Source organism: Scardinius erythrophthalmus, assembly GCF_964197995.2.
Source record: "Scardinius erythrophthalmus genome assembly, chromosome: 13".
NCBI lineage: Eukaryota > Metazoa > Chordata > Actinopteri > Cypriniformes > Leuciscidae > Scardinius > Scardinius erythrophthalmus.
The window spans coordinates 18,150,488-18,167,975 of record NC_138233.1 but is presented as its reverse complement, the minus strand read 5'-3'; the positions used below and the strand labels follow the sequence as shown (position 1 = coordinate 18,167,975).

The 17,488-nt window shown below is 36.7% G+C and overlaps 1 protein-coding gene and 1 long non-coding RNA gene across 2 annotated transcripts in view; both read right to left on the bottom strand.

Annotated features, from left to right (window-relative positions):
• LOC308700578 overlaps nt 1–11,454 on the bottom strand; it is a 248,656-nt gene extending 237,202 nt beyond the window's left edge. The window contains exon 1 of the long non-coding RNA XR_014031324.1: nt 11,375–11,454. This is a non-coding gene — a long non-coding RNA (uncharacterized lncRNA). The remainder of the gene's footprint in view (nt 1–11,374) is intronic.
• mrpl18 (mitochondrial ribosomal protein L18) lies at nt 1,592–4,199 on the bottom strand. Its single transcript, XM_081382241.1, has 4 exons — nt 3,741–4,199; nt 3,236–3,404; nt 2,839–3,073; nt 1,592–2,731 (listed from the first exon to the last, which is right to left on the bottom strand). The coding sequence occupies exons 1-4, from the start codon at nt 3,835–3,837 to the stop codon at nt 2,660–2,662; spliced, it is 573 nt and encodes a 190-aa protein (XP_081238367.1). The 5' UTR covers nt 3,838–4,199; the 3' UTR covers nt 1,592–2,659.
• Nucleotides 11,455–17,488: the final 6,034 nt, after the last annotated feature.

Genomic DNA, 17,488 nt, shown 5'->3' with positions numbered 1-17,488 from the left:
TTTCCTCACCTAATGTATAATGTGCCATGCCTTATCAACATCAAAAACAGTGATCATTTTATTCTAATGCAACTCAGTTCCATTGTTGGTATCAGATGGCGTTAAATATCAAGTCAAAGTTGCTGTTGCTTTTTTTCTATTTATGACCTTAACATGTATCTTTTTGATTTGTTATACAAGGTTGTCTGTGCTTTAAAAATTAAATTGAATTTATAATGGGAGCTTGAGACACATCTAATTGACAATGTCATTGTTTTTGCATCAATTTGTGCTTCAGGTTTTAAGATATTTCTATTCTTCATAATGCTACTGTAAAAGTATATATAAACTAGTGTTTTACAGATATTACTGGAAATATCTTTGATTCAAACAATAGAACATAATTATGTGTGAATTTGTCAGTTCAAGCGCAAGATATGAAAGAGAACTCAATTTAATAGGCTAGTTGCGCACTGTCTGGGAGGTATAGCTTTCTGGGCGTGCGCTTCAGATATTTGCGCACAGAAAATGTGATTACTGTACCGCCTTCCTGTAATAATGTAGAAACCACTTGTTATACATAAATCACGTAATAGTTAATGTTTTTTGTTTTAATCCAAATGACACGTGCACTGAGTGTAAGATCAGCAATCAAGTAAATGTGACAGAAACAATAGAACAAATGTGACTGAAACAATAGAACTAAGCTATAAACTGTGGAAATGTTTTGTTTTTGGACACATTGTATCCTGGCAAAAATCTGTGGTGGTGGATTGATCACAATCTAGCAAGTACATATGCACATCCATCTTAAAATGTAACAAATAATTAATTGTTTGTGTTGGTCAAATGGAGTGCAGATTTTTAGTACCACACATTATTTTAAAATGTCATTTAATGTTTTTTGAAACAAGTTTTTTGCTCATTAAGGCTGCATTTATTTGAGCAAAAATACAGTAAAAGCAGCAATGTTGTGGAAATATTTTTACAATTTAACTGTTTTCTATTTTTATGAATATAATTTATTTCTGTGATGGAAAAGTTGAGTTTTCAGCATCATTACTCCTTCAGTCTTCAGTGTCACATGATCCTTCAAAAATCATTCTAATATGCTGATTTGATGCTCAAGAAGCATTTTCTTATTGGCAGTTGAAAACAGTTGCCTAACTTAATATTTTTGTGGAAATCGTGCTATGTTTTCCCCAGGATTTTATGAATACTTTATTTTAAATACATTTTTGTCCCATTATAAATGGCTTTCCTATCATTTTAGATCAGTTTAATTCATTCTTGTCAAATAAAAGTAATGATTTCTTTTTATATATATATATATATATATATGCGCGGAATTTTCTTTTATTAAATCCAGACAAGACCTCCCACAAAACCTCACAATACAACTTTAACATAGTAGGATGTCCTGTTACTTTATCCTCTACAGTAAAAGACCTGGGTGTTATATTAGATTGTTACCTGTCTTTTGAAAATCATATTTCATATGTTACAAGAACAGCCTTTTTCCACCTTAGAAACATTGCTAAGCTACGTAACATGCTATCAGTTTCTGATGCAGAAAAGTTAGTTCATGCATTCATGACCTCGAGACTAGATTACTGTAATGCTTTATTAGCAGGTTTTCCTGCATCCTCAATAAACAAGCTAGTTAGTCCAAAATGCAGCCGCTAGAGTTCTTACTAGATCAAGAAAATATGATCATATAACACAGATTTTATCATCACTACATTGGTTACCTATAAAGTTCCGTATTAATTACAAGGTATTGCTACTGACTTATAAAGCCCTAAACGGCTTAGCTCCAGTCTATTTAACGGATCTTCTATCGCCCTATAATCCATCGCGCTCTTTAAGATCACTAAATTCAAGGCTTTTGGTCATACCTAGGATATCCAGATCCACCGAAGGAGGGAGAGCATTTTCACATTTAGCTCCAAAACTCTGGAATAGCCTTCCTGATACTGTTCGTTGCTCAGACTCGCTCTCCCAGTTTAAAACTAGATTAAAGACGCATCTCTTCAGCCAGGCATTCATATAATACTTTTAATCTTACAGTTCAAACTACAATCCGGCCTCTAGTTCATAAACGCCAGAGGAGAACTGGCCCCCGACTAAGCCTGGGTTCTCCCAAGTTTTTTTTTTTCTCCATTAGGTCACCTGATGGAGTTTTTCCGGTTCCTTGCCACTGTTGCCTTTGGCTTGCTCAGTTGGGGATATTTTGGGAATATTTAATTTAATTCTATCAATCAGTGAATTTCACTAGAAACAAACCTTGTTGTATTATTTTAATTTAATACTGTGAAGCTGCTTTGATACAATCTGTATTGTGAAAAGCGCTATACAAATATACTTGACTTGACTATATATATAAAAAGAAAAAGAAAATGTTACTGACCCCAAATTTTTCATGGTAGTGTACAAATGACACTACTAAACAGTATGCCATTCTTTTGCTTGCCTAAAATACATTTGGAAAATTAAAATGCAACTGAATAATTTTTTAGTAGATTTGAATCAAACTAAAAATCAATTACTCGACTATCCAAATAGTCCGATTGCTGCATGGAACTGTAATTGACTCAATGAACACACAGTTTGAAAGATGAGAATATTTATATTTACAGATGAAGCCACTATTCAGGATAGTAATAATAATAAAAAAAACTTAAATGAATTTTCGCCTTGGTTCACCAAGCGCGACACCACCCTCTTTCATGGCCGTCCAGAACGTCTGATTCTGAAGTGGGAGAAAAGGCATACATCAGTCTATGCACTTATATCAATAACTAGCCATCAATGTATAATATTTGAAGACTCAAAGCAAAAGTGCATTCAATGACTCACCGCCTCCGAACGAAACTTCCACGGTATCTCACGATAAACAATACGTGTGATGCCTGCTTCGCGACACCGCTGAGCAAGCACGTCACCTACGGCACGGCAAGCCGCTACAGACCGTGTGGAGCCCAGCTCGCGCTTCAATGCCCACTCCTTCGTGGAGCAAGACAGCACAGGAACTATTGAGTCGCTTGAGAACACCTCAGCTGTGATGTGATGCTGCGTGCGCCTGAACACCAACCTGAGGAAGGTAAGGCATACGTTTAATATACATGTACAGTGTACAACTATGTTTGTATCTGGAAGATGCTATTAGGATGCTGTTAGTAGGGTGTGCTCAGCATGTTTTACTAATTACATCTATTCCTTTAAGCCATTTCAAACAATTGGGATGCTTACAAACCTGTGATAATACTCTTTAGAGGGCCACACTGTAGCCCAGCCTCGATCCTTTACTGCAAGGGCCATCTGTTCCAGGTTTCTTGGGTTTCGGTTAACAAATGTTTTATTGATGGCTTCATTATCACTAACCACTGGTTCTGGATCAGGTGCCGCCTGACTGTATTTCCGAGCTGGTGGAAAGAGACACATCATGAACATCATTTTTTAAATAAATCTTCAGATCCCTTGAGAGTTTCCAGCCATTCTTCTAATTCAGTCAATCAATATATGATACAGAAGGTTACATTTCCGTCTGTATCACACATATCGAATCTCCAGCTGTTTCCTTTAACGTTAGTTGTTATTTTATTTGCTTCTGATCCCAAACACAAACGATACTCCTTTTTAGAGAGCAGATTGCGTATCTCCACATCTACTGCCATTTTGTTGCCAGTATAGTTTAACACACACATCCAGCAGAGAGTAAAAAAATAATTTTAAGGATCAAGATATTTACAGTTACTTACACAACTGACAACGAATCCACGCCGCTGCAGTCGCAGATCTCTGACATTGACCTAACAGAGTGCGAACACTACGACAGACATCAGTGAACAAAGCCATTTGACAACTGCAAAAAAAGTAATAATAAAAAAAACCTTAAATTCTGGTGACAAATTATAGTTGTTTCAATACGAACGGAGATACCATGACCCTTAGTTTTTTTTTATTAATAGAATTTAACCACTCTCTAGTGCGCAGCCATTTTGATGTCACACGAAAAATGTTCCGTGTTTCCGGAAAAAAAAAAACTTTGGCCTTACATGGGTTCCGCTTAGAAACCCTTAAATGAATGAAAATAACAATGAAACCATTTTTTTTTTTTTTTTACATAAGAATTAAAGTTAATGTATTGCAATGCAACGTTCTTTCATGTCCTAAACCACAATTTATAAAAAAATGGGAGGGTATTCAGATCATGCTGTCCACAAGATGGCACTAGTAGGCTACACTTTATCCTAGAAAATAAACCATCATCCGACGTCTACCGTGCCATCATGTTTTTTTGACCATGTATTGTGGTAATATCATGGTATTCCTGTCTGGGGTACAGGTAGGCTACTATTGCGTATATTAAATATACATGTTAAACTTGTAAATAATGTATTTGACAGAAAATTAAGTTGAAATCAAGGTTACGTAGGCCTACATTCACACGTCTCATTTAATAAATGATAAATAAAATATTTATTAATTAATTTTGATTAATAATAGGCCTAATTTGTGATGAACCGTGTGAATCAACATAATTTTACACCTGTTGGTGAAGATTATTTAAAGAATATAGGTCAAATAAAACTATTTTTCGCCTCCGGTCTCCACAGCTTCTTGTAGCCCCCTCCTACATTTTCAGGCAGTGGTGGGCTCACCTCCGGACATTAAGGGATTTTCTGCATGGCTTGCCATTTTAATTTGGCCAATTTGTTTGTGCTGCACTTTTAGCATGCTGTAAAGAGACTGTGCCCCAATATAAAATAAATGGTTCTCTAGCTAATTGAACAAGAATGTTCCTGTAACCCAAATTCTTGCTCTCAGCAATGAGCATTTCCTTGCCCATATTCTCATTCAGGCCATTAGAATCCTTTTTGGGGAGGGGTATGCACAGGTGTACAAATCACGACTTCACACTCCACTAAATTGTTTCCCCCCCCTCCTTTATTATTATTTTTTTTATTATTAAAATGCATCCCCTTTCATACACCAATAGAGATTGTTAATGAAAGAATATTCCTCTGTCCCATATAAATTAAATCTACGTGAATATCCAACCCAAAGGACCAAACACAAACACTTTACTACTGCACATTCAAAGCAAAATAAAATACTCACTATTGTAATAATGTTGAGTGCCTTAAGTGGAAATAAAAGAACAGAATGAAATATTCCTGCATTCCAGGGCTGGGTTTCCCAAAAGCATTGTGAGCTAAGTTGATTGTAAAGAGCTTGGGTGGCAATGGCCTCACGATCCACTTGGGCTCACAATGCTTTTGGGAAACACAGCCCAAGTCAGTTACCTGGATGTGATGTGTGTATCCATATCCAGAAGGCTATTATTCACACAAGCACAAACCTTGTCTGCTACCTGCTCCACTGCTTCATATTGACAGAACTAAAACTGAAAATCAATGGACTCATTAGATACAAAAATGTCAAGGTTGGTGCAGAACTAAAGAAAGATTGTTGAATACAAACTGTGCTTTTGAGCAAAATTGAAAGCAACGTGACACAACACATTTTATTATAGGATTTAAAATATTTATATTTTTTACCAAAAAATGTTTTAGAACATACCTTAGAATTAAAGTTGCCATATCATGAGAAATCACATTTTCTTTAAGATAAAAGTACTTGATGTACATGCACACTACCATTCAAAAGCTTGGGGTTGGTAAGATTTTTTAATGTTTGGTTTCTTTAAAGTCTCTTCTGCTCAACAAGGCTGCATTTATTTAATCAAAATACAGTATAATATTGTGAACTATTATTACAATTTAAAACTCTTTTCTATTTTAATATACTTAAAAAAAATGTACTTTATTCAGCATTTATTTTCAGCAGCCATTCTTCAGTGTCACATGATCCTTCATACATCACTCTAATAAGAAAGTATTTATTTGAACTATATGTTTTGTAATAATGGAAAATTCTTTACTGTCATATTTTAGCAATTTAATGCATCCTCGCTGAATAAAAGTATAAAAAAATTGTATAGTGTACTTTAAAAACATACATTAACTTACTCACATCCCCGTCCCTGTACAAAAAGACAATTTTTAAAAAAAATAAGCTTTTAAAAACATCTGATCTTCCACAATTTTTTTATGTTAAATGAATGCATCAACATAACCATCCAAGTCAATGATGATGATCAGAAAACTGGTTTGCTCAGTTACTGTGACTACAAAACAAGCGACTTAAAAGAGAGACACCTGTATCACCTGATCATAAGGCACCTGATCGTTCCAGTTTGATCCCTATAGTTTGCGTGGCACATTTCAACTTGGATTGTTTTGATTGTGTCACAGTGTAATGCATGCTTTGCTAAGTGGCTGTTATTTAAGGATGGGGGATTTAATATTGAATCTGACAGCAAACCCACAGACAGTTTGTGAGCAGAGCTGGAGAAAGCACTTCCATTTCAAATAAAATAAAAAAAAAGATAAAAACTATATATATATATATATATATATATATATATATATATATATATATAATATATATATATATATATATATATATATATATATATATATATATATATATATATATATATATATATATATATATATATATATATGTACCAAAGTGTCTGAGAAAAACAAATGACAAAAAACACACATCAAAATTACTAATGCTTTACAGTAAAATGAAAAAGAATTCAAAATTTTAATAAAAACAAATACTGTCGCAATAATACAAAAATAACACTGACACCACTGTGGGGGACAAAACAATAATACAATTATGATATAACCACGTTCAGATCACCCACAGTAAGAAATTAAAAACATGATAGATAGATAGATAGATAGATAGATAGATAGATAGATAGATAGATAGATAGATAGATAGATAGATAGATAGATAGATAGATAGATAGATAGATAGATAGATAGATAGATAGATAGATAGATAGATAGATAGATAGATAGATAGATAGATAGATAGATAGATAGACTGCTGTCACACACTCAAATTAATGCACATGCAAATGTTTATGTGAACCCCAGAGGTCATTAGTGACAACTACACATCTGATTATTTTAAACATTTCACCACTTATCTTCATCACCTTTCTTCTTCACCATGATGATATCTGATGAGCACTCTCTGGCTCTCTCAAACTGATTGACAGTCTCCCTATGAGAACACATGCCTATCTTGATATAAATCAACTTCAGTCAGTATTAGAAAGAATGAGATCAATTGCGCAGTTATTCACAACATGGTCACTTACCACACTTGCAAGTGCAATCAATGTGCCTTAAATGCCATTCATGATATTTGATTGACATAATGAAATTTGTGGTGAACTAAGGTCTTAATGTTTTCTTGTTAAAGTGCTCAGCATTTAATCATGCCTACGGTGAAAGAACGAGCGATACCGAGGAGAGACTTGAATATGGCAGCTGCAAAACAGAAGTAACACTTGTCTGGAATGTGTTGGAGATGTGTTGCTATGCAACAGGGATTCCACAATGGTTACCCAGACATGGTTCGACTGTGTAGATGATGGTGTGGGTGAAGAAAAAAAAAGAAAGTGACACAGCCTCCCACATCACCACACATCCTCAGCTCTGTTTAAAATGTCAGAGCGCACACCTACACACACAAAACACAGTGTCACTTCAGGAAAAATGTGATTCATATTCTGCTTACAAGAGAAAACATGAAGATTTAAAAAATGGAGGTTAACCTCTGCATATTCACCCATCAGCATGCACATACAAATACACTCCGCAGCCTGTCAAACTATGTAAACATATGTCCTATCGTATAATGTGGATAATAAATCTAGTGGTGTTCAACGATCAATAACAACCTTTAAAAGACAACATTCAACTGACTCTTGTGAACATTCTAGCAACGCCCCTGCGATCAATAGATGAACAAAGCCCAGTTTTGCCCATGTCCTCTGAGTGGCAGTATGTCTCACTGAGTGCCTTCAAGTTAGACCACCTGTTTGAGGATTTCTTTCTCTTTCTCTTTGAACAAAGCTGTGATGTTTTCCTCACACTTTTTAAGTTTAGAAATCTGCTACGAATAAGATTTAGGGTGAAAAGAGGGAGTTTTAAATAGATTTCCTCTTCTAGAATTTAAATGTAGGCTAATTGTCTCTTGGGGGTGAACTAATATATTTAAAAAAAAATAAAAATAAACTTAAATACTTCAAGTCCGCGTGAACCGGAAGTTGCAAACGACTTTTCTCCAGTGTTGTGACGTATTTCCCAGTGAAAAGGAATATTGAACAGAGGGCAGGATTTTACTCTAGCGCTCCTCCTCTCCATCTCTTGCTAATTACAGACTAACGGTTTGAGGGGAGTTAAGCGTTTCCCAACCCAAGCCGTCAAACCTACATCATCAGAGAAGGAACGCCATTCCAGACCGGAAGTAACTTTTCAGACTTTGATTAAAGATTACGACGGAAAACAATTTTTTTCTGTGTATTAACTTGCACGGATTAATTTTTCACCACAAGACTAGTAATATGCGCTAACAAAGTAAATAGGGTCAATTTTGATTTCAGTTGGACTTTAAAATACTTTTCATTTTTTGGAAATTATTCACATTATTCGAAAAGAAATAAGCGTAATTGTTTACCCAAGTTTAAACAACAAAATTTGATACTGTTCACTTAGAAGATAGCCTACTAAAGTCAGAAACTGAAAAGTAGACTTTGTTGCTTAAAATGTTATACTAACCTGAGTGATTCAAGCACTTTCCAGCTCTTTCCAATGATCTCCTCTCCAATTAGTAGAATTATAACACAATGGATAGGAATGATAATGTGTTTGTCAGTGAATTATATTGTGACTACTATGTTTGTGAGAAGGGAATTGAAGAGTAGGCCTAAACAAGATGGATGAAGTTTGCTACTCCTGTCTCATGTGCTTTATTGCTACTTACTAGCTTCTGACATATACCACAGATGATATTAGTGTTATTATTAGTACAGTATTGTTTCCAGTTATTTGAATGTTCTTTAAAAAGACAGAAGTTGATCATTTGTTATAGTGTTGATAAAGATTGCTGTTGCAGTACATGGAATGGCCACAAGGGTCAAGAAAAAAATCTGGACTGGCTTTACACTAAGCATGGAGTTCAGAAACCACTGAAAGAAAGAAAGGTTTTCCATGGCATCCAAAGATAATGGAACTGTCTTTTGAAGAATAAGATTGACGTAGCTAATCACATTTCACAATCCCAGTCGATGAATTAATCTATAGGCTAATCAACAATATAGTCAAAACATTCACAGGTTGATTGTAATAGCATGTGAAAAAGACGCATGCGCACACTGATGCACACAGTCATTAATGTTGGTGTGTTTTCCACATTTTAATCTTTTGAACTGGGAATCTTGATTTCACAGATGCTGTGTTCTGTGTAGCCCTAGGCTACATATGACTTCCATTATTTATCATCCTCAAAAGCCCCTGAGAGAAGGAGAGGCAGAGAGAGAGAAAGAGAGAGAGAGGACAAAGAAAAGCTCCACATCGCTCCTCATCTCTGCGAGCCTTTGATCAACCTCTAGAACTCAAGTTTTAAAAGAAGGAAGGGATTCTGATTGCTTATACGGGGCTTGATTCTTATTGGTTGATCAATGTTCTAAGGTGCAATTATTTTTTAGGGAAAAGTAGTTCCAGGTAGGTCTTTACCGCATTACAGTTCCATATCACTTCACCAAATTATTTTATTTATTTCAAAGGTCATTACAGCCTACAACAGCAAAAGAACCAAAACCCACTGACTAGAGATGCGTGGATGGGCTATTATTTCATCACAAAACTCATCATCCGTCCGCCATCCATCCGCACCAACGTTTTTGACCAATTTTCAAAACCACACCCGCCTGCCATCCACTGATTGGTGTATACATATATTTTTCATTTGATTGGTTCAACCGCCCGCCACCCGCCCGAATTTAATTAAAATAACATTTTTCATCACGTCATCCGCCCAATCCGCGGCTGTAACCGCCAACCGCGCATCTCTACCACTGACCAAGCAAAAACAATAAAAATGGCAAATTATTTCCAAGTTTTTTGTATGTATTATGCATTTATTAGTTATTATGAATAATTGCTAATCTTTTTCTCTCTCTCCCACTCAAATGCACACACATACAGTACAGACACAAACTCGCGTGTTGTTAGCACTGCTCTGACAATTCTATCAGTAAAATAGTTTAGCAACTTAAAAGCTACATGACGTTTCTCACTATATGCAGATAAACGTAGTTTCGTTATTAGACGCACAGATTGAGGTAATTCACACACGCTCAACCTCTCTCTCTCTCTCTCTCTCTCTCTCTCTCTCTCTCTCTCTCTCTCTCTCTCTCTCTCTCGTGTAACTGCATTAGACTGTTACCAGTGGCTCAAGTCTCTGTTACTAGCTCTAAAATTACGTTTTGGAATTAGCAACGGAGGCTTGGGATGAGATGCGTAAGAAATTAGTCCCACACACATGAGCGTTTTAAGGACAATACCTGACAAACGTCTTGAAATACAACATTTGAACAATGTTTTGAGGTGTGGTAATTGAATTGACTCCGGTCCAAAGAATTATTAGAAAAATAATGCACACCCGAGGTGTAACGTCCAATAATTCAATGGCCCGTCGTCAATTATTCCTTACTTGTTCCATACTAACAATAGAGGCTTTCACACCGGATAGTTCTAGGAACTAACCACCAGGGTGGTTCCCCTAGGAACGTTTTCTGGTTGCGTTCGCACCACCAGTAGGAACTCTGAAGTGACGTAAGCCGCACTTGTTGTTGTGACTTTTATTTTGACGGCGCCCAGAGCCTGAGCAAACAAACAGTGCTCGCATTCTCCCTGTTCATTAGTTTACGATCTGTCTTACAGTCCTGTCTAATATGTTATTTGATAGAACTATTATACATAGAAAGTAGACAGTAATGAAAAGTTAGTAGCGTATGCCGTGTGGTTGATGTCCAGTGTTGCTGAGCAGAAATCATGTTGGCTTGGTCCCCTCAAAGTTGCGTTGGATTTTCTCCTCAGAATAAAGGTTAAGAGGCCCATCTATCACTATTTTCCATGTTCGAAAAGGTTCCTCCGGTGCGAAAGCCCCTAATGGTTTGAGGTACAGTAGGTCTTCTATTATTCCTCTTAAAATGGCCAATAGTATATGAAGATTAGTATGAAGATTTCATATTTTTCACACAGTTTGCATAAAACACAATATAGCCTACAGACAGTCACACCAGGACTAACTTCACATTTAGGTGGGTATTGGTGAGTTCACACACACACACACACACACACACACACACACACACACACACACACACACACACACACACACACACACAAACACACACACACACACACACACACACACACACACACACACACACACACACACTCACTCACTAATAATTAGAAGCAATATTATAGGTTCACTATGTAACTTTTTTGTTCAAAATTTAAATAATGAATCAAAATGTGATTCGCTATTGTAAGCCTACTATAAATGTTTATATTTTAGACCTTTCAGGATGGTTTTCTGTGGAAAATGCATACATACGCCACTCACTCATGCATGTCTCGATGAGAAAAATAAAGAAAAATAGAGCATGTTGTAAATAGAGAAACGTTGCTGAATAAGTTGAACCCCCACATTCATTCTCTGTTCAGTCACGTTCCCATTAGGTGTGTTTATCTGCCCTTATTGGATTATCTTGCCTGCATGGATTTATTAAACTTGTGTTGGAATGATATTCATCTTCTGAGTTTTCGTCTGTTTGTCTGCCTGCTACTCACACTCTGTTCTGCAACAGTATTAGGCTGATTTCAGAATCCTTACAACTTATTTCCCCTTTTCCCCTTTATTTTACAACTTGCTTTTGACTGTCAATACAGTGTTGTGGAAGGGGAAAAGAGAGATGAACATGAAGGCTCAAAAATGAGAGGGATCTCTAATGAGGTAAGTGGCCACTTGTGCTGTTCCCCGTGGAGATGACCCAGTTAAGAGTTTGATCATCCAGGTGTTAGCAATGCTGCCAAGCCAGCTGGGAGGAAAGGAATACTTCATCACTGTCATACCTCTGCACTGAGAATACATTTACCCCCCAATAACTACTATTACCAACAGTCACTGTTAAATTTTGCACATTCAAGGTTTGTACGTTCATGAAAAACCTGGAAAAGTCATAGAATTTTAAAATAGCAATTTCCAGTCCTGGAAAAGTTTTGGAAGAATAAATAAACTCAGAAAGTTTTGGAAAAGTCATGAAAATTTGTTTCAAATTGTTATATAATTGAACATACGCTTAAGTGATAATATTGGTCGATCAAACAATACTTATCATTCATTCGATTTACTGCGACATTCCATCAGATTTATTTTTGGACCAATCACAAACGTTTCTGTTGGGCTTATGAATGTGATTGCCAATCAGATGCGTTCAGATTACTCATTGTTGCAATGAAGAGTTTTGTTCAGCGCGCAAGCTCTCTGAATTCTGAATGAAACTCGCGAATTCTCCCATCTAAACTACAAAGTGCAGATTTGATGCAAAAGATTCATGTCGCATTAATGGGAGTGTTTGCGAGAGTGTGTAAACTTGCGCTATAAGTTATGGACAGCTTCACGATCAGTCATATTCTCTGCTCCCTTTCAGTATACAGCGTATTCCAGTTAATATAATTTATTCATCATGCTGATTGTCACAGGTTGTTTTGGGTTTGGTTCATGTTTCATGTCAGTCATGTTTTTTGTCTTGTCATGTGATTCCCTGGCACTCATGTGATTCTGCCATGTGTTCTGTGTTGTCATTGGTTCATTACACTTAATTGCACTTATTTAACTGTAACAAAAGTTATAATTACACTGTAACAACTGTATTTTTACACTTTAAAGTGTAAGTTACAGGTTAACCACCACAGCCAATTAATGTGTAAATTAAAGTGCTCTATATGTATATATTTCATTATTTCTGTCTTAAAATGCGTTAAAATAACATTTATTGGGGTTTCTTCAAAGGTAGCGTGTTTTTTCAGTAACTGGTGATGACGTCATAAGAGGAACTCGCAACCCATACTCTGCTAGATTCCTACTGTATTAAGGCTATTTGGAGAACGACTGAGGATGTGGGAAACCATCAAATTCTTTATGGACCACAGCCCTACAATTTTTAACCGGTCAGACGTGAGAGAGGGGCGGAAATTGCCAAGACCCATGACACTCAAAGAGTTATTAATGCTTGGTGTGAGGAGAATGAGTGGAGGGTTGGCCAGGTGTCGGCGAGTAAAGTTAGCTACGTTAGAGCTAGTTTAGGCTAGCCTGGTGCAAACTTAACCCGGATATATAAGGGAAGGATATAAGGGAACAAGCCAGTCTTTTCAAAAGTTTGCCGTCATGTAGAATAGCAAGGAGGGACAACGACTGAAAACATTATTTACTTACATGGTGTCAGTCCAAATCAGAGCTGTAGAGATGCACACACTGCACAGGCACCAATCGCTAGTCTCATCGACGCCTCAAACGTCTTGTAATACACTTCCTCAATCCACGCTATTTCTCATGATTTAATTAGCGATGTTTATTGTCAGAAAAGAAAAAGAGAGATCGATGTCCCCATCACTGTGTTTGTGTGGGCTATCAGCAGTGGAGATTATGTGCTGCCGTGAGGTGAACGCGTTTAGTTTAGTGGAGCAGCTCGACCCGCGACCGGCTGATCTGACGTGCCTGAAACCGTTTGTTTTGTGAAAAGCTTATTCTCATTTCAGGCAGGATCACGGTCCCTTTGAAGTCAGCACACACGAGTATGTTTACAGTTGAGTTATTTTATCCATAATTTTTTTATCAAATAAAACATACAACCAACTTTTCTGTAGTTATGTAAGGCGCATCTATAGCTATGACTATGCCGGTAACTCTACTAGTGAGTTCCTCTTATGACGTCACGCCCCATCTAGTGGAAGGGAGCGGGAGCGGTTAAAACCACTGTTAAAAGTGCCAACTTTTCATATATTCAGCATTTTGGTATAAAAAACAATGGTGGGCGGTTCTTATCTTTATGTTTAATAAACACATTGCATTATCTTCGTGAAAAATTTAACCTGCAATTTACACTAACGTAAATTAACTTAATTATTTATAAAATATAAAGAAGTATAAGGTAGAATGCCACAAACTGTCAATTATGATATTGGAAACTAGACATTCTTAATATTTCTGACTGTTCTTTAGAATGCAAGATATCAGTATAACCTACAATAGTGTTGATAAAGTTTGTTGCTATTGTTCATTGTAACGGTCTATTTTTCCGTTGTTTCTGAATGTAAATGTAACGGTCACCAGCTGGAGTGCCCTTGAGAGCCACCAGAGGGCACTCCACACCAGACTATTATCACTTCCTCACAAACTACATTTCCCATAACTCACTGCCCGGACTCATCATCACTGATTGCATTCACCTGTGTCTCATTACCCTGTTAGTCTCAGCCCATTTATACCATGTTCACTCATTCACTCACTGTGAAGTTTTGTATGTTGTTGCACTTCATTTCCAAGCGTTTTCCCTAGTTTCATGTCTCTTGGTTTTTGGATTTCTTGCCTGTTCCATGGATTACTCTTTTGCCTCTGACCCGTGCCTGTTTTGTTTGTTTGTTTGGACGGCCTACCTGTGTTTTGACCTATTGCCTGTATATTTGATTACGTGTCTGGATTGCCCCTTAATTAAAGCTGTATTTGGATCTCAACCTTCGTGTCTCGGAGCAGTTTGTAACAGTAAAAGACCATTTTAAGTCAGAAGAGACATTTCAAACTCATCAAAAGTTGTGCTTGCCAAGAGTACATTGTTCCTTATCAGAGTTAATGTAAGACCTGACAATGTGCCGAGCAACCTATAACTGTCCTTAACTGTCCTTTACTGAGGTCCAGCCAAAAGCAAACCATCTGAATCCATTACCAAAAATAATAAGTGCCTGTGATATTAAAACTTTTAATGTTCCATAAAACAAAGAATCTAAATTTAGCACAGATATTCTTTAGATGTAGCTGGATCAAAATGGTCATAAAGATTTGCAGAAGGATACTGCAGATATGAGTGACAAAATCTACAATTATGATAAAAGTGTAGCTTCTAGCAATGGTACTGTGCCTGGTGTCTTACTTGAGCTCCATATCCCCTGAAGTAAAGAGGGCAGGCATATCTCTGGATAAGGTTGTGTAACAATACTGGCACTGAAATAACCAGCGGCTGTAAAGCACAGCTGATGCCCTGCCAGACTCAGAAATGCCTTTGGCAGGAAGAGTGAAATAAAGCCTTTCATTTTAGAACTCTATTATCCAGACTGCCCGATCAATCTCTCCTGGGCAGGGCAATATAGACAGAAGTGTCAATCCATTCAGAAGTGGCATAGGCAAACAAAAGAAATATTCAATCCATTTTGAAATCCCTTTTCCAGTTACTAAACACGGATTGATTAATGAGGGAAGCACTTGCATTTAAATAGGATTTCAGAGAAGAAAGGATCACAGCTAACATGGTCATAGAATTGTGCTTCAGTCACTCTCTTCCTAATCTGACCGTATTTTTATGTTGTTTAATCATTTATTATATCTCATTGGACTTAAAATTTTCAACACTGTAGCACTCTGAATTCTACTCTAAAACCGACTGATACTTCCTATGCTATCCACCTTATTCCTGGCGACCTCACTGCGTTTTGAATTATGGGTGGCACTTCCGGTTTGGGGAACTTCCATTCAAAAAGGCTGAAACGAATCATTTCAAATCATAAAGTTGCCCTACAAATAAAGCTGATCTGTCAGTTTGACTGGATAAGATGTCAATTTTCCTTCATGATTTATTTTCAGACATCATGAGAATAACGTTATACTTGGTATTTTTAACGTGACATGTTATAACAAGAATATCTATGTCAAGAGCTCTTTTCAGTCGCTGCTTTCTTTTCCTCGTGATTGATTTCTTTTTTCTCTTATATCCGCTGTAAAAGTATGAAAAAGGACAACATATGCTGCACATTTGTGGTCTGTTCTCCCGAATTTAATTTACGATAGAATCTCTCGTTATTCTCCTCAAATCAACATGTCTCTTTCCAGGTTTGTTTTTACAGGTAATAATCTGTCAAAACGGAAATCACTTTGAAATAATATCACGTAATGCTGAAGTTAATGAACATTTTTGATTAAGGCAACATTAGTTACATAATACGTATATTATATTACTAACGTTACAGTGATATTTAACCCGTCCGTTATTGCTGTGGAAAAACTCGCGCTTTTGGGGTTATTTGGTCTGTTAAAAGTTGTTGATGCTTTTACACTTTTAAATTTCCTTTTAATGTTCGATGGTTGAAGGATGAGTAGATTAATGTCGTCTCATTGTGACACTTTTTTAAAGTATTGCGTTCATAGAGCGAGCCTTTTCACTGATTGTTTACATCTTAACGGAAGTTACACCCATAATTCGCGCAAAGCGTCATGGGGCGTAGGAATAAGGTGGATAATACTTTTACTTACCTCGCTATAAATAACATTTAAATGCTTTTGCGTTCACTTGCGAATGGTTTGCATTCCCAGAGAAACTTTATGTTTGCTTAGCCGAGTTTCCTCTGCCAGGCCAAAGCGGGCATGCTAGTGTGTGCCAGGGCCAGTCACGTTTCCAATGCCACTTCCGGGACTTGATCGGGCCTTGTCGGGGCTTCCTCTGGGCCAACTGCCAGGGTTTTTTGAAAACCTTGGTCCAAAGCGGGCCAGCTCAGGCTTGAGGAGTTGAACAATGGCGGAGTTTACCTGAGTCTCCAGACGGTAGCGCCGCAGATGATTAAAGACTTTAAAATCATTTTAGCTCAAAACTCACTTTCATACAGCAGCGAGTGTTTGAAATAACTTCTGTTTGTAATCCGATGTGGATTCTGATCACCGTACAAGGCAGAAATATTTATATGCGATGCAAAAGACTATGTGTGCTAACCATTATAGTAAACATAGTAAATACGACCGCTTGAAGAAATTAGACAAATCTATCACAATAGTGTATTTATTTTATCTGTCAGTACCTCTCGTCTCTTTATACCGGACTGTCTGATATCCATATTTAGCTCTGCATATGTCATAAAATAAAACAATTCCGGTTTTTCGGGAGCTTCCTATATTTCTCTGACTGAAAATATAACTGTATTGGGACTGTCACTGAAAAGAGTGCTAAAGCTCCTCAGGTCATATTTTTGGTGGAAAATTTGTAGAAATTATCATTCTTTCTAAATGTGATGTAAACATACTACAAATAAACAGATGAGACAGATGTGTCCTCTTTCTTTGTGAAATAACGGTAAATACCACCTCATGTCTGTGTGACTAATGTGCAATCTAGAAACAAATTAATTCACTATGATCAATGTATAACTTATTATTGTAAAACTGTTGTAAAAGATTGATGCTTGCGTTTTAAATCTTTAAAGCTACACTGTGTAGGATTTACTCCCATCTAGCGGTGAAA